The sequence below is a fragment of the Anarrhichthys ocellatus genome, unplaced genomic scaffold (assembly GCF_004355925.1).
Source record: "Anarrhichthys ocellatus isolate YVR2014 unplaced genomic scaffold, GSC_Weel_1.0 scaffold14, whole genome shotgun sequence".
In the NCBI taxonomy this organism is placed as follows: domain Eukaryota; kingdom Metazoa; phylum Chordata; class Actinopteri; order Perciformes; family Anarhichadidae; genus Anarrhichthys; species Anarrhichthys ocellatus.
The window spans coordinates 2,299,407-2,323,108 of record NW_022280044.1 but is presented as its reverse complement, the minus strand read 5'-3'; the positions used below and the strand labels follow the sequence as shown (position 1 = coordinate 2,323,108).

The 23,702-nt window shown below is 42.9% G+C and overlaps 2 protein-coding genes across 2 annotated transcripts; one reads left to right on the top strand and one right to left on the bottom strand.

Annotated features, from left to right (window-relative positions):
• Window positions 1-5,186: 5,186 nt before the first annotated feature.
• On the top strand, window positions 5,187-12,633 carry sp4 (sp4 transcription factor). Its single transcript, XM_031853703.1, has 7 exons — window positions 5,187-5,774; window positions 6,088-6,158; window positions 7,077-7,418; window positions 7,523-8,702; window positions 9,027-9,225; window positions 9,712-9,911; window positions 10,211-12,633. The coding sequence occupies exons 1-7, from the start codon at window positions 5,768-5,770 to the stop codon at window positions 10,498-10,500; spliced, it is 2,289 nt and encodes a 762-aa protein (XP_031709563.1). The 5' UTR covers window positions 5,187-5,767; the 3' UTR covers window positions 10,501-12,633.
• An 839-nt stretch (window positions 12,634-13,472) lies between these two features.
• On the bottom strand, window positions 13,473-20,168 carry cdca7b (cell division cycle associated 7b). The gene is made up of 10 exons (XM_031853704.1): window positions 20,086-20,168; window positions 18,626-18,769; window positions 18,416-18,516; window positions 17,681-17,894; window positions 17,488-17,550; window positions 17,078-17,266; window positions 16,387-16,533; window positions 16,131-16,280; window positions 14,556-14,692; window positions 13,473-14,096 (listed from the first exon to the last, which is right to left on the bottom strand). Exons 1-10 carry the CDS (start codon window positions 20,101-20,103, stop codon window positions 14,075-14,077), a joined length of 1,185 nt encoding a protein of 394 aa, XP_031709564.1. The 5' UTR covers window positions 20,104-20,168; the 3' UTR covers window positions 13,473-14,074.
• Between the last annotated feature and the right edge of the window lie 3,534 nt (window positions 20,169-23,702).

Here is a 23,702-nt window from a genome sequence, read left to right as displayed (position 1 = left end):
CCCCACCCACACACACACACACACACACACCTGCAGAGAGTGCTGATTTACTCATTCATTATCTCAGTGCACGACGTTAAAGGTAGAAGCAGAAAAATAACTTCTTATCTGAATACAATATTCACAGGCACAGTTCACGGAGATGGACTCAAAGCACTCATGCCTTCAGATTGTCCGTGGTGCGTGGATTGTGTTCTGTTGAATGGCATCTTCTAAGAGAGTCAAAAGTAACTAGTTGTACGATTTGTTGGAACTGATCAAGATAGGTGAAAGAAGAAGAGTTTATCTCCTTGGTTTCTCTGTTGGCATCGATAAAAACAGCGGTTAACATTTCTCTCTCTCTCTCTCTCTCTCTCTCTCTGAACCAGAAACATTCATTTTCAAGCATTAAAAGATTATTATTCCGGACAATTAAACATTATTTGACAAATGTTTTGGACAAATTTGTATCCAGATGACACACACATGCACACACATACACACACACATAAACTCACAGAAAATATTGTTATTTACTTTTAGAGACACTCTCGCTCCCGTCAGCCTAATCAGAGTCCTGTAACATTTCCAACAGAGACAGAAAATTAGGCAGGGTGTGACAACCAGCGTCTGTCGTGACAACACATGTTTCTATATTCAGATGTCACGCAAGTTCATTACTTATTGTGTAAATAATAATAACCTTTCTTCATTTCCACCCGACACACTGTTTACATTTGCATGTGTTGTTGTTTAAAAGTGATGGTTGGTTTGACGTCTACACTTCCCTCAAAACATGTCAATCAATCACAGCAACAGGCAATGTATTAAATCAAATATCACTTGCTGAAGCTAATGCAATCTTTTAAAATGAAAGCATCTGGTTTGAGGCAGCTTCTTTTTTAATCTACAGTGATTATTTTTCAGTTTGTTTGCACAAGCAGCTCTATAAGTGTTAAAAATAAAATATGCTCTCAAGTGCATACACAGCTGATACATTCTGTGGAATCATACTGTCGCATGTGTGCTTAAAAAAAAAAGTAAAACATCCAGCCAGAGAGAGAGAAACAAAATAAAGTTTACAAAGGTGCGGGTTAGAAACATGTCCCACCCACACCCTGAACTGGCATGCCCACTGAGACACACCGGTTGTTTTCCAGTTGATCCAGACATGACGAAGCATCAATCAGTCAACTGTCATTACAGTGAGATGTTGTCAACTTTCACAGAGCTTCACAACAGTCTAGTCCAGTTCCGAGTCATGTTTCCAGTAATAATAAAAAATATATATTCTATCACACCAGGATTCATCTTCCACAAGGTTCAAACATCAACACATTAAATTTACAGCTACAGCTTCCCGATCATCCAAAATTCTCTGTGTGTGCGTGTCTGTATGTGCATATGCTGTAGTGTAATACCAGTAGGAAGTTGTGGTGATGAGCCATAGCAAACACAAAGACATCACCTGTTCTCATTCAGATTTCCTGGCACAATAGAATGAGTACAGAATGACTATCTATCCATCTATAATAACAGCTTGTAGCTTGTTAGAGGAAAGTTATGTGAAACGTGTCTGTTATCACCTGTCAAGTTCTCCAGGTGTACACACACACACACACACACACACACAATTTATGACCAACAGAGGCAGCTGCCAAAAGCTGTACTCATGCTAGAAGTCATAAATCTGTCCATCCCAACTTAACCTTTAGGAAAGGGAGACATTCTGACGCCGAGAACCCGTGTGACAAACGCACACCTACGCTTACCAGTGCACAAAGAAAACCATAACTGCAAGCAAGCGTGCACTGACTCACACATGCCAACCTGCTTATGTGCATAGGTGCACCATTTCAATTTGACATTCCTGTGCATGCAATCATGTTTCATATACACTTAAGAATATGGAAGTGACGTGGACAGTGCAATTACCTCCTGGATGCAAATCAAATCCAAATCAGAGTTTGAAATGATGCCTCTGTTTCATTAATAAATAAACTTTTGACTGGGCACAAAGCAAATTCCCGGATTTGATCCATCTTCATGTCAAGATTTTAGAACAAAAAAACATGGATCTGCTCTCATGTTTCAGCTGATTCTGATCGCATAACATATTGTTATGACACTTCAAATCAAAGGCATTTTGCTCGTCTCTCAGTTGGAGTTTGCAGGTAAGCGATGCAAACTGCCAAACCTGAAAGTGCACGGCTTTAAAGATAGAAAGAAAATCCTATTCTTTGCTCAAAAAAATGTTTCTTGTGGGCTCAAAACGTCTAAAATGCTCAATTCTGGCTCATTTTTCGCTCAGTAGTTTTGTCATTAATGTATTCCAAAACCAACTACAACGAGCTGTATTAAAGCCATATATACCGTAGGTTTATGTGCATTTTTATGAACATGTTGGAGCTACGTACTTCTTCTTCACGTCTTCTATTCAAAAGTCATTGCAATGTTAGGCCTATTAAAAACCAAGCATGCCTCAACTTGGAATACAGAAGGAAGAGGAAAGCAACCTAGTTCTTCATCAAGCTGAAATAGAGTTATTGCATACTCATACTCTCTTTTAAAAGATGAAAGTTCAGCAGAGAAATTAACTAAACGTATAGGCTACACTAACTCAAATACTAGTGTGTTTTTTTTACAAGAAAGTACTCCTATTTTAGTTGAGTATTTCTATTTTATGTCCTTCATACTTTTCATCACATTTCAATGGGAATATTGACACCAATAGTTACTAGTTGCTTTACAACTTAAGTTATAGATTTAACTACCTAAAATAAAATTTTCACTACATTAATTACTTTCAACATTAACATGCCGCTTACATATTATTAATAATAATGAGGTATAGAGTAAACAGTCTAGGTTTATATTTTCTTATTTGAATTATTTCGTACCACTTTTTATTTATGCATCATGTTATTTATATTTTAACCGAATTTCCCCTCAATAAATGTATTTTATCTTATCGTATGTTAGTAACTATAAAGCCCCCATATCTGGTATGTGGCGTCATCTAGTGGCAGCAGCTGGGAAACAAGTATTACTTTCACTTTCTTCACATTGACGGAATATCCGTTCATATTGTAGCTTTTGCTGATCCTAAATTGATCTTATATTTGTAGAGGCCCCAATGACTTTGGACATGAGTAAGATCACTAAAAGTTAAATGTATCTTTAGTGAGGATTAATGACAATGTCAATTATTTCTACTTTTACAACATTTTAGCACTAAAGATTGGATTTTTTGTTTTGTGTGGCATAGTTATCTGTACCAGATGATAGCCTTCTCTCTTACCACAGGCCTCCCATCATCATCATCACCATCATCACCATCACCACACAGGCAACAACCCTTGTTCAGACTAGAACTCGTTGCCTAGCAACGCCCTGTCGACTGGCCCAGGGGGCGGGACCAACGCACTTGGCTTCCGCAGTAATTACAGTGCATGTTGTGTGTGTGTGTGTGTGTGTGTATCTGTGTTTCTGGGCCACTCCAGGTGTGTGTGTGTGTGTGTGTGTGTGTGTGTTGTGAAATCACACGTAGAACACGAGTAGTCTCATGACGACAAAGAAACCACAGGACTTGAGTATTATCGGGCCTGCAGTAGCCGCCATGTTCAATAGTTATTTCTCTTCAGGTCTCTGATGAGGAGAAGTCAGATTTTAAACTCTTAAAAGTTTGTGTTGCAGCAAGATTACACTCATCAAAGTGAGACCACATAACAAATCCATACATGTTGGTGTACTTTTTGCATCAAATTCCATGTTGGATAAGAGCCTCGAAAGGTTGAACTCATACATTTTTCACATATTTTGAGGGATCATCAAAAGTATTTTGAAACCTATAACAATAAACAGGTTCCAGCATCATCCGGACTTGTTTTAATGACTGGGTGCATCTTAGAGAGACAGTGCCACTGTGGCAGAGTATTGCTCAGGCTGACAGCATATCAGCCTAAATATTTCCCTTGTGTGCCGTGGGCATATCCTCAGTTGCCGCTAATGATGTTTTCTGCTTGGTGAACCGGGGCTTTCACTCCATTTGGCTTAAGTCACTCCTCGCTCACGGAGGGTTTCTGTGAAGGAGAGGACAAACTGGGCAGGAGAAAGCCCTGCCTGGGACCATATAGGCCTGCTACGTCAACATGTAGCTGTGTTTGCTGGGATGAATTTAACGTATACATTTCCCTTTGGGAGATTGAAAGAGGTTTGTGCACGTGAGTGAGGCCATGACTTTTGTTCCAGACTGGTACACAAACAAGACTCTTCTGTGTGATTGCTGCTACATGCAAACAAATAAAAGCAGTTAAGTTCTCTGCTTTTCTTCTCCGGCTAATTAGCCATGATTCAAGTCTCATCAAATGCATTTGTTAAATGGTGGTAGTCCTTTTTAAAGTCAAATATTACTTTTTATACTTTTTATGTACTCAGTTTACAATGATATACAAGTGAGAAAAAGCAGCACCTCCTCATATTGGAGAGGTTGGGAACCTTTGGCATTTGTGCATGGTAAATAACTGGATTGTGGAATATGAATAGGAGGAAGTCCACCTAAAGAGTATACTTTATGCAATTTATTGAACTATGGTCAACACAAAACCAATAAAATAGAGTGGGTGGATCAGCAATGAACGCCTAAGGGCGAGCCTAATCAGCCGACAACCCTTCCAGGTCAGCTGAGGTTGGCCAGGAAAGCCTACAAGACAGTAAGAGGGGGGGGGGGTCGCGTGGTAATTTCGTGGTAATTTCAAACCAGGCTGTAAAGTACTGCTTTCTCCGATCAGATTCAGAGACTAAAGATGTGGGGGGAAACTGGGACAGGGACTGACAAGGGAAACGATATTAGTGGCAAATAAATAAAGGCAACATTGTGACATTATTCACATTTCCATAGTTAATAAAAAACAGCTTGATCTTCTTCTTCTTCTTTCCTACCCGAGCTGTCATCTTGTGACACCGAGTGGAAACCAGCACACACGCCTCCCCCCCCCCCCCCCCACAACACAGAAGTCTCCGCCCTTCCCTCTCGCTCTCGCTCTCACACCAACATGACTACCAGCACCGACGCACCGGAGCATCACGGGAGCTGTAGTCTCCGTCGCCCAATAGAGCCGGAGAAGGCGAGGCCTCACCAAAATACAACTCCCATCTCGACCCTCGCACGCCGAGCCCCGTTGACCAATCTGAATATGTGGGAGGAGCGCGTCCGCCCACAAAAGCCACAGCTATCTCCCCGTGTCTTCCCCTTAAAAAAAATCAATTGTGCACGAAAAAAATAGGGGAATAGGCGTAAAATACAAACACTGGTGACGGTTTGTTTTAGGGTGCGCGACGGACGGCGACGAGGCGTCCCCGCGTCGTGCGGCGAGAGAAACAGCGGCGACAGGCAGGAGCAGCGGAGAGGGTGTTGTCCTGATGCTTAAATGGAAGTGGGTGGGCCTCTACGGTCACACACTGACAACTTCTCTGTGGATATTATTCTGACAAGCGCCAATTTGCTCGTTTATGGACTGGCTATCCGGTAAAAGAGACATACGACGGGGCTGCGAGGGGGCCGACGGGGTCCGGTGACGCGCACGGTGTTCTCCGTTATCTCCGTTATTCGGGGCTGCTTGATTGTGCCTGCGCTTGGCACCGCCCTTCCTGGCCAGTGGGTGGTTTCGTCAAAACGGGCAGATCCGCCACGGCCCAGCGCCGAACATTTAGGCCGTCCTCCGCCTCTGTACCCGGCCGGCCTTCTACCGTGAACTACACCCTCTCCCTCTCGGTATATTAATGCGTTATGAGTGGTAGGTACCCTCCCCCCTCTCCGTCTCCACCCCCCTCTCTCTCTCTCTCTCTCTCCGTCTGACAGATAGAAGGCTCGCAGCACCTTTGATATTGAAGATGAGGTTACTGGTTTCTCCTTTACCTTTATTGACCACCTTTGTTGTTATCTGTATATTATCAGATTTGGTTTTTTGTTAGGCGACTTAGTATCTGCATGAGTGTGCCTCCTCCTGGGACTCTGTACTATTCACATTTTAACTGGAGATATTCTTATATATTCTTATATATATGATCTTATATATATTATATTTTGTTTCTTCTCTCTTTTGACAGACTCCAAGAAGGAATCATCTGGAACTGAAGGAGGGAAACCATCTAAGAAGGGGAAAAGTTCTGGATCACAGGTAAAAGAAAAATAAATAAGTTTATATCATACTTCATTACTTTTGCCTTGCCTGTTTTTTTTTGCCAGGCCAAAAATGCACTCCCTCCCTCCCAGCCAGACACCTCTGGGGGGGTTTCTCTGGTGAATTCCACTTCCTGCTTCTGTGCAGAGCTAGACCAGAGCTTGTTGAATAGGCTTATACGGCTGTCACACTTCAGCCACAGTACTTTTGAATTGTCCGTTTGAATTAAGGTCAAAATGATTTAATTCTGCATGTGGATTTATTATAAAGACCTGCCGCGTTGGTATGTGGCTCTACAACTGTGGACCCTCCTTTTTTATCAGCTTTTTGTAGGTTGTATATATTCAATATATTTCAACTAGGCAGTTGTTCTTAAGGGCATCTTCTGTTGTGGAGCGTGTACGACAAGCATTGTTGTTATTCCCCGCTCTTGTACTTGTTACAGAACCTAGGCCGTTTCCGAGGTGTATAGCATAAGAACATTGCCTGCGACCTAGTTCCTTTGAAAGGGAGGAGAGAGAGAGAGCGAGAAGGCGGCATTTTCCTCCAGTGTTCTGAGAAAAGAGAAATGTGGTTCTCACACGCCCACCCACTCACTTCCTGTAATACCGCCCACTTCCACTGACAGCTCTCTCTCTCTTTTTCTCTCAGCTTTTTGTTTCTTATTGGCACCGTGTTTTCCCCTCCCCTCTCTCTTTTACTCTTTCATCTTTATTTCTAATTGTTCATTGTGTGAGTGCATAATGATACCTGCCCATCTTTTCCTTTTGGCTTTTTTTTTACTTACATGGTGTACTTTCCTGTGTGTGTACATTTGGTTTCCCCTTCTTCCCTCATCACTCCTGTCTAACTGTTCCGTTCTCTGCCCCTCCCCACAATCCATCCTCCCTCCCCCCCACACTCCGTCTCCTTCAGGATTCCTCGCAGCCCTCTCCGTTGGCTCTGCTAGCGGCCACCTGCAGTAAGATTGGAGGGCAGGAGGGGGCCCAGGCCCAGGTGGGGGCCCAGCAGTACCAGGTCCAGGCTGGTCAGTTCCAGCTGCAGCCAGGTCAGCTCCAGGGGCAGATACTGTTGGACACAGCTGGAGGGCAGACCCTGGTGCCCCAGCAGCTGGAACTGGTCCCAGCTCAGTTCACGGGGAACGGCTGGCAGATAATTACAGCAGCACCTACAATGGCTAAAGACAACACCAATCAGCCTGTTGCTGTGACAGTGGCCACCACCTTGGCTAATGACAGCTCACCGGGGGGGCGCAAGGTGAAGGAAGTGGGGGAAGCAGTGGGTTTGAGCACATTTTTTTTGTTTTGTTTGCCAACGTTTGTGATCTTAACTGTTTTCACTGCTCCTTTCCTGTTGGGCAGGTGAAGTCATTTTGTGGGACCAACAGCGTTGCAGCCAATCAGCAGCAGTTCCAGATCATCCAGGTTCAGAACCTGCCCAATGCCGGGGGCGGGGTCCAGTATCAGGTCATCCCTCACCTGCAGACTGCAGATGGGCAGCAGATCCACATCAGCCCAGCTCAGACGGCCTCCATCGGCACTGTACAGGAGCAGGTCCAGCTCATCCAGACCCAGAGCTCCGGCCAGACTCAGGCTATCCTCCAGCCAGCCAACCAGCAAACCATCCTGACAACTACAGCCAATCAGACGGTCCCGCTGCAGATCCGCCCTGCACAGTCGTTCCCACTGCAGCTGCAGACTCTGCAGGGCTCTCAGACTCCTGTTATGACCACAGTACCCATAAACCTTGGTGGCATGACCCTCGCTTTGCCAGTGATCAATAATATTGGAGGGGGCGGAGCCGTGCAGCTTATCCAATCAGCAGATGGCACATTCTCCGTTGCCAACGGCAACCAGCTGCTGACAACAGCATTGTCTGGGGCAGCTCACGCCACAGCAACGACTGGCTCGATGGTGGTAGCCGAAGGTGAAAGCGTGTCCGATGTGACGCACGTGGTGTCTGTTGGATCAGAGGGTGGAACAGCTGACACCCAAGTGCAGAGCAGCGAGGCTGATTCTCAAAGCCAGAACCAGGCCAATGGGCTACAGAACCAGATCGATACAGCCGGAACAATTCAGCAAGTGATAGTGGGCCAAATGGGGCACCAGTTGGTGCAGCAGATCCAGCTACAGCCTCAGAGTCAGCTTCAGGGGCAACCTCAGCACATTCAGACCCTCCAGCTGGCCCCAGGACAAACCCTGCAGCCCATCCAGGCCTTCCAGAACCAAGCCCAGGTCCTTATCCGTACTCCAACCATGTCCCCGTCTGGGCAGATCACCTGGCAGACACTGCAGCTGCCCGGTGGCGTCTCCCTGCAGGGCGGCCTCGGGGCAGGCATGCCACAGCAGCTGACGCTGGCCCCCGTGGCCGGTGGGACGACGTTGGGGGGTGGAGGGCTGGTCTCCCTGAGTGGAGCTCCCCTGACACTGAGCTCGGCCCAGATCAACCCGGGGTCTGGAGTACAGACGGTCAGCATCGCGGGGCTGGGCACTGCTGGTGTTCAGGTGCAGGGGGTTCCCCTCACTATTACTGGTCTACAGGGTAAGACCGTAATAAGAGTAACTGTGCGAATGTGAAGTGACTAATCCATCACGGATCCAGTCACTAGCAGAAACAAAAATGTGGTATTAGCAATGAGGTCAGTTATTAATGACATATGAAGCTCTAATGACTCTAATCTCCAATATTGTGGTGAACTACGGCATACATGAACCATTCAGGATAACCTGCTCGCCCATTCAAATTGTGTGACACTTTACTCAAGTCCGTTTTGGATCTTGTTTTTTCAGCTTTTCTCTATTGTCATATTTTTGAGAAATAAGTTTACACATTTTGTCTTTTTTTTTTTTTTAAATCACCTTTCAGGTCAACCACAGGGTCAAGATGGGGTCAAAGTTCAGTCGTCTCCAGTGACGGTCACTGTCGGTAACGTGGCATCGGGCTCATCGATGAGTCCAGACCAGCTGGGCTCAGTACAAAGTTCTTCGGACCAGGAGGGACAGCCCAGCAAGAGGCTTCGTCGTGTCGCCTGCTCTTGTCCGAACTGCAGGGACGGAGAGGGAAGGTACGAAGACATTAGAAACACACAGCTCCGCATAGAGGATTGTTTGACCGTCTACAGCTACGTTTACCTAAACTCATGCTCACATTTTTATGACCACTCCAAAATGAGTGATGACTGTCATGTCATGGTGGGACAACTGGTTTGACAGATGGTCCGAACACAGTGTAACTTGTATCCTAAAGTGAGCGATCTGACCTCTCACCCCCCAGCACTTTGCAATGAGGAGCATGCACCCAGAAATACACCGAGAATATTCAGAGACCGGTCAAATGTGTTCAGCTTTGCTAGAATAATCAATAATACATTTGTTAAAAGTCTGACTAATTCCCTCAGAGAAGTTTAATCTTAGTTTTTGGGTGTGGAGATTACTTCCGCGACTTCTAGACTAACTGTGTTCCCATTTGTTTCAAGTCCTGAAAGCTTATATGAAACACACACACATACCACCTGCAGCTCACGCCTAACTCGAATGTGTGTGTGTTGTAGGAATAGCGGTGACCCCACAAAGAAGAAGCAGCACATCTGCCACATGGAGGGCTGTGGGAAGGTTTACGGCAAGACGTCTCACCTGAGGGCTCACCTGCGCTGGCACACCGGCGAGAGGCCGTTCGTCTGTAACTGGATCTTCTGTGGCAAGAGGTTCACCCGGAGCGACGAGCTGCAGAGACACCGGAGAACACACACAGGTAGGACGAATGCGTACAGGGATGTACACTGGAGATGTGGCTCACCCTGGTCCCGTTGGAAGGCCTTGGGGTGATAGAAACTAAGTATTTTTCTGTGGACTGACTAGTGTCAGCTCTAATTCCCTTATTAACGATACAATTCTACTTTTCCACGTGATTCAACTTCTTGCCCAACAGCTACACGTGTATTTAGTTGTAAACATAAGAGAAAACATCTCCGAGAAGGCACCAACCAAAGCCGGGGGGGGGGGTCCTTTCCTGATTTATTTTTATCTAATTCTTTGTCCTCTCCCCTCTAGGAGAAAAGCGTTTTGAGTGCCCCGAATGCTCCAAGCGCTTCATGCGCAGCGACCACCTCTCCAAGCACATCAAGACCCACCAGAACAAGAAAGCCGGCGCTGCGGTGGCGATCATCACCACCGATGACATGGAGGAAGAAGCCCCCGAGGGCATGGACGCCTCCCCTCAGATTGTCGCTGTGGCAACCCTCTCACGTGACTCTGACCCCGCTACACCCACCACATCCAATCACATGGAGGAAGAGGAGGAGGAGGAGGAGGAGGAGGAGGAAGGGGGGGAGTTTCAATAGGCAACTGACTCCCGTTTCTTTGCTGAAGGCTGACTTCCTGTTTTTTTGGGAGTCTCTGCAGGAACTGTAGGGGGTGGCTAGTTTTTCCTTTTCTTTTTCTTTTTAAACTTTTAATTTGACATTTTAAAAATGTTGTTCTCTCGTGACAAAGGGACTCAAAAGAGACGGGATCATGCGATGAACAGAAAAAGAAAAATATAAACATCACAATCTAAAAATAACTAACGCATATAATAACAAAAATTAAGCCGAAACATATGAAAGATTAGTTTGGCATTTATAAAATGAATCTATAACAATTCCAATCGCAGTGGGGAAAGGAATGTAAGTAGTGTCTAGATTAGCACAAGATTAGCCTGCTGAATCTAAAACCATCCAACATGGAGGCACGTTGTCTGAATTGCAACAGAATCAAAACTCTATGCACAAAGTTGTGTTCCTGTTTCATACCTGTCGGACTGCGCTGAGAGTCAATCATGGTACAGGACTGTTGCAGAGCAGCGATAGAGCAGGGGGCAGTCTGGGACGGTGTGTGAGTGCATGTTTGACTTGTATGAACGAGTGTGTGTGTGTCTGAATTCCCACGCTGTCACCGAGAGGATCTACCTAATTTGAGTTTTATTCATGGTTCAGGTTTAGTCCTCAGATCAGATTCAGGTGTTGATTCCTCCGAGACCAGTCAACGGATAAACTGTTATTGAAGAAGAGAGGGGAATTCAAAAAAATAAAAATAAAAAAAAGAGTAGAAAAAAGCACATATAAAAAGATTTATAAATAATGCATTCCTATTGAGGCACCGTGGCCATTAGACAAAAAGTGTTTCTATAGAGAAAAACAATCTAGCTTTCTACAACCTTGTTTGTGTAGTGAAAGCAATACTTTAATGACAATCCTAGTGAAACCATGTTTACATTGTCGGGGGAAGTTTTCTCTGTTGATAAAACAAGCCAGAATAGTGAGAATATGTGAAAGCAGTGCTGTCGTCCGAACAAATCCTGTTGCTTTGCAGATACCACAGGGTGGCTTTAACATCGCGGCTGCAGTCCATCCAATGCCAGTTTGTACTTTTTATACATTTAGATTTCCATCAGATGGTACCTGGCAGATGGGACGACAGTTTTGTCGGACAGCGGCACCGTCACTGATGTTGGTTTTTTTTTTGCTCTCTGTGCTCTGGCGACGGCCCCTCTGCACCTCCAACCCCGCCACGTGACCGATGTGCCACAATTGCCTTAACACAAGCTGTCGGTACGGAGGGAACCTCGGAGTTAGCTGGATGGAGAAAGAGGGGAGCGGTCCTGCATTACGAGGAGGCGACACGGAGAGCACAGCACAGAGAGGTAAAGAGCCACAGAGTGACGAGAGCTGTGGGTGGGAGAGGGTCGGGCTACTTAGCTATGTGGATATTATGAGACGTTTTCTGGTGGTGTTGCTCTGTGTGTTAGTTCAGTGCGTACATTCTTTTGAAATTAAAAGATACTTTTATTTGTTAGAATTTATCAGTTGTTCCCCTCACAGTAAGTTAACACACAGGACCCCACTGTGTACGGCTAATTTATTATTTATCCTTGAGTTGTACTATTTGCCTTTTGCTGGACTTGTGTTTGTGTGCGTTGATTCTGAGGTTGTGTACAGCATGTTTGAGTTTTTTGCCGTAGCGCTGCTTCTCTCTTCTTTAATCTTTGTGCTTCTGTTTGCTTTTTCTACGTCTGACCATTGCTGTTCATTTCTTCTTCTTCTCTTTGCGCCATAACGTGTTTTTTGGAGGAAAATAAATAACAAAAGAAGAAGAAAGCAAAAAAGTTACTATTCTTTAAAGTTGAAAAGGTTGATACCAAACGAATTTAGATGTTTTTGGTAATATTTTGTGTGACAACCAACTTTCTTTTCTTTGATATTTTGTAGTGACATCTCATTTGTAAATCTTTTTCTAAAAAGATGTTTGTTCGTCTCCATAACATTTGATAATGGGTTTTTGCCAGGTTAGCCTCAAAGGCCCCAGTTTATTGATATTTTTAAAACTGGTTTGTACAAACGTGTTATGTCAATAAAAAAAGGAAAACTTCAAGCAGAAAAGATGCTTTGCCTGCATAACACTCGGCAATAAAGTGATTGAAATGGTCTTAAATTCCACGCTGATGCTTTGGTATTTGTGTGACCAATAGAAAACACGGCGGAGCCCTCACAATATCTACACATGGTACACTCTGACTTTAACACACACACACAGTCTCTATAACGTCTGCCGCCCGATTATTACTGGGTAATCCCTCATTTGTGTTGCGGCAGCAGTGATATCCGTATTTCCTTTGGGAACAATTACTGTTCCCAGTTACAGTTTCTGCCGTTGATGGACTCCAAATTGATGCTGTGAGAATCAAACCTGTGACTATTCAGTTACCACTCAAGAACACACAGCTGCTTTGAACTAATTGAGTTATGAGGAGTATATTTTTGTTTATGTAGACGGATAATGAGCCAATAAACCGTCTACTTCAGAAAACATGAACTACAAAACCCCCCGAGTGTAACTCCACTACGATCAAAGTGACTTCTGGGAGTTCAGCAGCAGGTCACTCTTGACTGCAAGTATACAAAAAGAATCAAGTAGTAGGCAGCTCACGCAAACCTTTGACACGTCGTTCCTTTGAAGCACTTCAAAAAAAAAAAAAAAAAACACCCAAATCTACAACCTCTCTCTGCACCCTCAGGCGATTTTGTGGATCTGTGAAGGTAAAAAACTAAAAAGTTTACTGTAGTGAACTCTCAAAGGTTCACTACAATAACAAGGACAGGTTTTGATGTTTTGATTACACCGGCGGGAAACCTTTTCCAGGACCCGTCTGCAGATCTGTATCACCACAGTGTGCACACACAATGAAGATCCTCCATGGGACCTCAGGTTGACCTCTGACCCCTGCCCTGCAGCAATGCTACCTGGTCATTACAGGAGATCAGCTGACTGGCTCAAGAGCAGCAGTTCACCTGGACCTGATCCCTCTCACCTGGAGAAACAGGTACACAGCAGCCGTGCACACACAAGCAGCAACCTTTTAGAAAACTTTGGTGCAGCTTAAAAAGGTATAAGCACCTCCCCTAAATGTACAATAATGTTAGCATGGCAAATCATTTACACAATGCCATTCTTTATTAGAATTTACAGTGGACTGAGAACAACAATACTGTAAAGTTAGTCACTTTAAGAAAGGTAGTTGGTATATAAAAAAGGCTCCTTTTGCATCGATACCTTACATTTGTTCTAGTTAACATCAAGAAATATTCAAAGGAAAATATACAACTCAAAACGGAGTACCGACTTAAAAACAACAAAAACATCCCTGCATATTATGAAGCCTTAAACCACGATATAAAAAACATAACAGTGTATGTGCCTTGTGTTAAGGCAAGATTAAACAAACATCCGTTTGCTTTTGTTTCTCTAGTTAGATAGAAAGGTTGATCTAAACCTACAAATGTGCGTTAGAATGAGTTCTACGGTACTGTGCAGCACGAGAGCCTGCTCCAGGTTTTAGCCGTACGAGCAGGTTCTCCTCCCTGGTCTTCGCTCTGGACTTTAATGCAGATCCCTCCGAATGCTGCAGTGGAGACAAAAGCAAACATGAGCTGCTGCCACAATCGTTCTGTGTGGCTGCAACTAATCATTGTTGTCTTAAATATCAGAAAAAACAAATCAAAAAAAAAAAACATAATTTCTCAGAGCTCAAGGTAACGTCTTCAAATTGTATATTTACGCTCCAAAAACCCAAAAGATATTACAACATTTAACAAACATCTAGTGAGGCCGTTTTAGAAACTGTGCATTCAAAAAACAATCAATCACTTGACACAGATATTGAAAGTCGTATGTAGAATTGGCTTAATTTAGTATATTTATATTTTCTTAATTCCATGCTCAGTACAGTAGCACAGACATTTTCCAACAGTTATTTTACACTGACTGCGCATATTTTCTTTAAATTTCTAAAATGTTCACATCGTGGCAGTTTTAGGGGAATCCCTTACAGGCCTGTAGCCGTGAGAATGAACTGACGTACCTCTCCAGATACTTGTGGACGTTGTCATGGCCGCTGTAGCGAGCCAATCCCACCAGGATGCCGGTAGCACAGCGGCCCTCCTTCTTACGACACAGGCTGCAGTTACACATCTCTCGGCAGATGGGGCACGACCACGTCTAGGGAGAAAATGTCCACATTTAACAACCGTGTTGTTACCCGACTGCACAAGTGAATCCCTGTTGAGGTTTTATGTCCCTTCCACCGATCCATTTTCTTTCCGTTTATCCGGGGCCAGGTCACGGTGGCAGGAGGGTATTACAGACGTCCCTCTCCCCAGCAATGCTTTCCAGCGCTGCAAGGGGAACCCCGAGGCCTTCCCAGGCCAGAGGCTCTTACCAGCTGCACGTGCACGGAGAACCTCTAAAGAGAGGCGTCCAGGAGGCATCGTGATCAGATGCCCGAACATCCTCAGTTGGCCCCTTTTGAAACGGAGTAACGACTCTCATTTCCTTCAACCCTCAAGTCTTAAACATTTTCAAATCACCTGCTTTTGCTACTTGTGGGACTGAATACTTAACACACACTTGTGATTTTGTCGTACTAAACTTTGCACAAACAGGCAAGCATTCACAATAAGCCACACACTGACTAATATTCAGTGTGTTTGAGATTGTTCTTATTGTTCTTTCGGCAGGATATTGGATGATACGTGGTCACTGACTTGGTGCTTTGCGCTGCATTTCCCTGTGATAACTTCCCCACATTGTCACCAGTACTTTGACTGAAAGACAGCCGCTCCTGAGACTGTGATAAGCACAATGTAAATATATCTAATATGTTTTGTAACATATGTGCAAGCTTCTGTTAGCATGACTACCTACTCTCTTCTTGTGTTTAGTTTCACTTGTTAACCGAACACTGTTCTAAACAGAAAACAAATGAGAGAAAGATCCTCTCACTCTTAATAAAAGCGACAGGAAAACATTAACCGTGGAGCAAAAAGTTGTCAGTGGTTTTCACACACAGGCGAACATGCCACTCCATGTACGCAGTGATTCATGTTACATTCTGCATGCTTGTACTTGTGTTTGCCAGTAATGAAGTGGAAGTTTCTGTAGGTGGTGTTCTTTGCTTTGTTCAGCCATGTTGGTTCACACCTCTTCTGTTGAATACTCTGTTTGGCTTTTGATCAAAACAAACAGGGTGTTTGAAAAAAATATATAAAAAGTTTTCAACAACGCGATATCAATCGGTATAACTGAAAAGGTATTTCTCTGAAAGCCTTTCAGATTCTCGCTGTAAAAACACATTATTTAAAAAATCTGAACAGCAAGGCAAAAAAACCCCCAAACATTCAAGAATATAAAATATAAAATCAAGGTTAATATACATTTTAGGGAAATACTCTAAGACACTTAAGACCTAGCAATAGCTTTTCACATAAAGTGACAGGATTTAAAAACAAGACAAATGGGTTTTTAAGTCGGTTTGTAACTTAATGTAACCGACATTAAAATTCAGCCACTTCAGGTTCAATGGGCTTTGTTTTGCTTCCGACGACCCCCACATTCATCTCAAGTTCAGTCCAAAGTTAACGTGTGTAGTCGCACTGACCGGGTCGAGCAGCACATCGCATACGTCTTCTCCGTAGCGGTTCTTCAGGCACGGCCCGCAGAACTGGCCTTTTCCCCCCACACAGAAACCGCTGCGACACACCGTCTTGGTGTCCAGAGTCTTCTGTCTGCACTGGTGACACGAGCTGCCCTGGAAGAATGAATGAATGAATGAATGAATGTAAGACAGACAGAAAACCTGACAGTACAATACAGAACCAAGACCATTGAATGGGTAAAAGCCTGATGTGACTCACATTGTCTTTGTCCCAGATCTTGTCTTTGCTGCGGTACGCTACGTTGTCCAGTTCTTCTTGGGTGATGTCGTCAACTGACCTCACTTCATACTGGCTCCTCCTGGGGCTCTTCCTCTTTTTCTTTTTCTCACCAACATCCTCGTCCACCTGCCCAATCACAACCGACAGATTGCAGATGAATAATGTACTTAATTATAAGTATAATAGTTTTTGTATTTGTAGAATGCCTGCTGGGATTAACGTGGGATTAATGTGTTCATCACTTTAATGTTGAAGCTGGTAAAGGTGGAGCTAATACAACATTGTATACTTGATGACATACTACTTAATAATACATCATAATATATTTGTTGATTCATATTTTGTATTTAGAATCTGAATCTCCAATGTAGCTTGTAACTAATATTGTCAAATAAACATAGTAAAAAAAAAAAAACATTTCCCTCTGAGATGTAGTAGACTAGAAGTATATAGTTACATAAAATGGAAATACTCTCAAAATTGTACTTAAGTAAAGTACATTCCACTACCAAAAAAAACTTGTTTACGAGAGCACAAAGTTCTTCGTAGATCTAGCCACCTTCATTTTGCACCAGATTGATGCATTTAACTTTAAAACGTACATCATTTCCCCCTCTAGGGAGATCTGCGGGCACGCGGTGAAGTGTGAAGTGTGTGTTGCTCATCGTACCTCCACCAGTCTCCTGATGTCGACATTCCTGGGTTTTCTGATGGTGAGCGGCTCGCTCTTCTCCTCCACTGCAAAGTTCTCAGGAGGACGAGCCTTACGAGACGGGTTCCTCCTCTCTGACCCCACATCGGGTTCAAACCTGCGTTTCCGTGTGGTCGCTTTCTCTGACGCCCGCTTCTTCTTTTCCTTCTGCGTAAAATAAAGCAAAGTAAACATGTGGTCTTTCGTGAACATCGACACACACATTAATAGTAGTATTAGATTATAGTTTTACAATTTTGGAAGACGTCTCACTTTTGTTGCAATGGAGTTTGAATGAACTTACTCTAAATCGCTTTGGACAAAACAGTCAGACACAGTTTAACCAAAGTCTATGGTTGTGAGAAAGTGGCGCTCGTGCGTATACTCACTTCAGGGGTGGTGGGCAGATTCAGGTCACCCATGGTGCTCAGACCAGCAAACAGCTTAGCCAGCTGAAAGACAACAGCAGAGAAGAGTAAAGGACGTGTAACAAAAAGGAAGGAGGGATATCATGTTAGTACACCGATCACACAGTTTGTCAGAATGAGGAGAAAACACAAAAAGGTTGTAAGGGTTCATTACCATGGCCTTGTTTTCCTGAATGTTCTTGTCTCGTTTCCGGAGGCTCTGAGACAGGACCTCCTCCTCCTCCTCCTCCTCTTCTTCATCCTGCTGCTGCTGCTTCATCCTTTGCCTTCCTCTGGCTCTCCATGAAGGAGGAGATTCTTTGACTGGCTTTTTGACATTTTTCCCTTTCAGTTCCTGTTTGGGGGTAGACAGTCTTTTGACGGGAAACCTGAGGAACAAGATTAAATAAGAATGAACACATTTATCATAAAACAGGTCTGTGTTTCTGACCAGGTCCCTTGTATGGCTGGGCAATAAGAGGAACCTACACCCAATTCCTTCTTCCTGATCTGGATTTGAGCCGTCAAATGTGACACAAATAATTAACCTCACGAGTAGTTACAGCGGCACCCGCAATAAGAGGCTCCGTTCACTCATCAACTTTGCCTGTTCAAGACCAAGTCGAATAATTTTCTCATAAATAACAGGTGGCCAGTAGCATTGGCTTCACTTTTCAGAACCGGAGGTTGCCTTCTGTTAAAGACACATCATGTAGGTATACGCTTGTAGTGCAATAACATCAGATTCTTTGCTAGCAGCACTTAAGGATATTATACATAAACAAACAGAGCAGACTTCGACACATGGATGTAGGTGTTCCAACATACTGAGATACAGCGTTCATCTCTATGTTAAAAAACGATCTGCTTGCTTATTTACCAATTGACACACACACACACACACACACACCTCAGGGCAACTAAAAGACTCTTCCTCTTTGGCGGGGGGGCATCCTCGCCATCAGAGTAGAAGCCCGTGTCCACGTCGCTGTCCTCCTCTGATGCCACCAGCTGGAGAAAACCAGAGAGAATAAAAAGCATTTAGTCTGGAGCTTATTTGGCTGCGGTATATCGCACACATGTCCATCAATTAATACAACCAACAATAATCATTTCATACCTTTTTCTTTTGCCGTTTGTTAAAAGATGGCTTGTCCTCTTCTTCCTCATCCTCACTGAAACCTTCAAACTCCTCCTCGCTGTCAGACTGGCTGAACAGACGAGCCAGCTCAGCTGTGATGAACTTGGATTTGAAACACGGCGCCTGTTGGCAGACATATTAAACTAGGTTTGGTGGAATAGATGACGGGGCATTTTTGACTCGGCACATGCACTCTGGTGACACGGTACACAGTCCTGCCGCTGGTGTCGAGCTATTCCACTAATGAACAGGTAATGGTAAACAAGCCATTATATGCTGCAATGCACCAGCAAAGACAAGAGAGAAGACCGCACGCTAGAAAACATAGATGTAAACAATACTGGCTAAAAAAAAAAAAAATCAGCTTAGCAAAAGTTCAATGGGGAAGAAGAGCACTCAACGTGTCAGAGCTCAAGGATAACACAATGCATTTTCAGTGAGTAACACTGACTTTAACCAGAAAACCCCACAGGACAATAATGAACCATTTTCACACTTTACACCAGAGGGAGCACCATCCCATCAGTGGACACACCCTTGACTTCACTGAGTGAATGCTGTGGGAATATTGAATATACACTTAAACCTTGTACTTTGTTGACTTTTGGCTTTACTTGCGTGTGTAATGAATACATAATTAAAAATAATTAAACCATTTGTCACTTTCTTCCTCTTTCATTCCGACCTTATTAAAACCAAATATGTATAAGGGTTTCAAAGTGGTAACGCATCCACTATTTGGGGCACATTAAAAAGAAGGTAATCAAATACAGAAAATATAACCACATCACATAGTTATTTCACAAAATACGGAAATATTTTATGTTTTATATTATATGGGCAATGCATGAATATATAAATATCTAATTAAGATACTGTCCACACCATCACAGCAGCGGTCTAAGGACCAGAACATTTTTTCTTTGGGAGGCTTCATGAGCATGTCATCTGTTCAAAATCATCTTTATAAGCAACTCCCATAAAATTAGGGAAATATATGACGTAGCAAGCTGATAAAACAATGTAAAGTATATTTTTGAGATGTTAAAGAGGACAACATCAGGGTTAAGTATTAACATGTTATTATGCTTTTTTTAAGCCTGGAGTCTTTGACACATATTTGCACGAGAAACTGTAGTTTTTATTGGGTGAAACAGAGGCATGCTGTGTCTGATCCATTTGTTGATGTCTGCAGAACCAGGAGTGTTGACCTCTGACCCGTTGACAGAACACTGAACATTGCACTCTTTTACAGTTCAGGCATCTGGCCAAAATGTAATGGATCACCTGAACGTTGATGTGAAGCAGCTCACGTGTAAGCTAGCTGTGCAAACCAGGTCAAAACAAAGACCTGAGAAGTTTAGACATTGTGACTTTTCTTCCAACACAGGAACCACCATAGTAGAGCTACATTTAAACGTACTGCTCTGCTGTCTTACCTTCGACGCGAGGGTCATTTTTATCTCCGTTTATCGGCAAATTTCCGTTCAACAGAAACTTTTGTCTTGCAGCACGAAAGCGGAGCGGTGGGTTTAAAAACGAACCACTGGAGCATACTGGTCATTGCAAAAGTAGGGGTTTAGTTGTCGTTGGGCTTATATATTAGTTAGTAGTTATGTCCAACACTTGTACTTTGAAGGCTCCACCAACAGCCGACCAATAAAAAAAAGCCCCCGCTACCTTACGTCGATCAATTAAGAGGTTTCTACCCATATTTAGAAGTAGTCTCTCTTCACAGCCCCCCCCCACATTGACAATGGTACAGTTCACCGTTCGCGCGAAAAGGGCTAATGGGCGTGGTAATCTATAAGAACCTGATAAGAGTCTGCCCCTACCATAGAAAGGGGCCTAGTAACGCGCGCGCGTGTGTGTGTGTGTGTGTGTGTATTATAGAAAACTACAGTGAATTTACCCGTTTGGTCTGTTGGTTTCTTTGCATCTGCCCTGGAATTGTAGACACAAATGCTTTTGTATTATTAACAACATACTCCATGAGATCGTGTATCTCACTGGTACAATCCTGGCTAAATAAAGGATACATAAAATAAACATAAACAGACTTTTAGCAGTGGTGAAATCTCACTATGTATTTTCACCATCAATTTTGAGGTAGGCTACTTGTACTTTAATGTACTTTATTTCCATTTATGCTGTTATTATCTACACCATTTCAGAGGCAAACACATTATCCGTTTTACTCCATTGCATGTACAGTATGTAGAGTTTACAGTTATAAGTTACTTTGCAGGGAAAGATTTTACATCAGTTTCTAAAAGAAATTGTGTTGATTTAGCCAGTATTTAGTTCGAGCTGCAATTAGCAATTAGTTTCATGGTCAATTCATCTGTCAACGATTTTATGAACTAATAGTGTAGTCTATGTATGTTAAAATATTAGAAACAAAATGCAAATCACAATTTGTCAGAGCCCATGGTGACCTGATACATGAAACTGCCGATTACATAAGATAACAGTGAACACTGATGGTTATTCTGCTGTTTAATTAATATTTTTTCTTATGATACTTCAAATACATTGCTGAAACATACTTGTATGTATAATTACTTGTATTGGAGTATTTGCACATTGTAATAGGCCTATCACTATTTTTTTTAGTAAAATATCTCAATATTTTTTCTACACTGACTTTCAGGCATTGCCTAATCTTTTGAGAGGATTTTCTGCTGGTGAAAGTTAAAACATTAGTTTTTGATGGACTCAAGTTTCCTGGATCCATGGGTGCCATATTTTGTATTTGGACAGGCTCAGTAACCTACAGGAGTCTTCACCAGTTGTCTGGCAACTACTCAAAGCAAGAATTACCTCAGCACATTTTTTGTATGGAACATTGTATTGAACAAATCAAATGCGATAATAACTGAGCTTCAGAGGTATACAGGCCTATTTGGTTATCGTTGGACAGAGCCAGGCTAGCCGTTTCCCCAGTCTTTAGGCTGAGCTAGGATAGAAGACTGCTGGCTGTAACTTTTAGGCCAAAAACTTTAGGCTCAATATTTTCCTAGCACAATTGTACTCCTAGCAGTATGCAGAGGGCTTTGAGATACCTTCAATTTGGAAAATGAAAATATAGCCTACAGACAATATATAGTTAAAACCAGGGGAAGGGAGCCTTGATTTATGACCTGATTATTTTTTTAAAGCCTGGCTATGACCCAAATACTTACTGTCACTTGTTTTAATTTCCAAGGGCACTCTGCCAGATTGACAATCACACACCACCTGCATCACCATCTATGTATTCTGTTTGTCTCACCTCCTTCATTACTACTTTCATTACTGTTGTTTAGTTGTCAGAAGCCTGCTGGGTAAAATACACATCAGGATGACTGCAAAATAATAGTGGTTAGCAGCGTCAGGAAACCATATTGCTACACCCCGGGTCCAAACCAACGCTAACCAGACCTCCACACACACACACACACACACACACACACACACAGCACATGGCAGGGAGTGCTTACCACTTCTAATCACAGTTCATGCCAGCTGGATTCAGCAGAGATGAGACAAAGGCAGCTGTTTATACATTGCAAAACTGTTCTGCCTTTCCCTCCACTGCAACTATAAACTATTTAGCTTAAAGTCCACAATTATTCTTTCAAATTGAAATGGTCTCCTCTCCATCTCTTCCTCCTTCTCTCATTTCCTCTCGCTGCTCGACTCTTGTTATGTCCCTGTCCCACTATAACGATTTTGGGTCATTTCAGGGATATACAATTTAAACTTTTGATACTGTTGCGTTTGATCTGTTTGCATGAGTCAACAGTACAGGGAAAAATGATGTGCACTTTACATCCATCGAGTTAATTCCCAATAACGCTTCAGTGAAACAAAACTGTCAAGGTGTAAGTGGTTGTTCACCTTTTTTTAAATGTGTTCAACTTTGTGTTTTAATTATACGTTTGGGGGAAGTATTTTTGGTCCCTCTTGCATCGAAAGCAAATAATCATTAACCTTTTATGAAATGCTGAACAAGTCAAAGATGTGATGTGGGCAGTGATTAAGAGGTCTGGAACCAGGCTTCATGCTCCCACTTTTAGACTCATTCACTCACTATGAATGTGCTCCATGCTGGCTTCAATCTTTGCTATTTCTGTTTCCTCCAGCTCTCCTTCTTCTCCCCATGATTGACTCACCCAGACTATATCTGACACCTGTCCATATTTATTTTTCAGAGGAAAATTATCCTTTCACTACATCATCTTATCAGAGTATTTTATAGTTTTCAGAGTAGATTGAGGGGCAGAGATGTGGTCAGTGGTGTGGTTTCTTCCTTTGTCACTTCTGATGTTGTAGACTGAAACTGTGGTAATTTTACTGTCATGTCCAGGCAGTTATCTTTCTCACAGAAACATGAGTTGAGTTAGTGCCATGTGACGTGATACTGTATGTTCAGAAAGTAAGAATACAGAGAAGATAATCATCAGTACTCAAGTCAACATGCGGGGAACTTATAAGGCAGAGATATTTTGAAGCATTTCCTCTTCAGTTTTCATACTGTTGTTATTTAAGGTTTATTAGAAGTGATTACTGTTTTATACATTTTTGAGATGTGCATATAAAATGGATTAAGTAGTTATAATTATGTCGAACCGTTAAACCTGTGTTGTTCCCAGATTTAACACACGCACACATACACACACACACACACACATACACAGTGGATGATGGACAGCTGGTGCAAAACACCAATTAGGTATCTGGTATATTTTATTATCATATTATTTATTTTGAGAGTATTAAAAGTAGTGGAAATATTCCCTTTGATCAACCACCGGAGTTACGTGTGAATTTCCAACACTCGTGATAATAAACAGTTACCAGGTTCAATCAGACATATGTGACATCTCAGTTACTAAGGACAGTTTGTGCGAGATGCACAAACAAAGGGAAAAGTACGTGAACATTGGTCATCGTTCCATTTCAGCTCTCCAGGATAGTTGGTCTGGACACAGTGTTCATATCCTTTGATGTGGTCTGGCTGTCCATTGCTCCAATAGACAAATTTGGCTGCAGACCCATCAGACCACAGCCA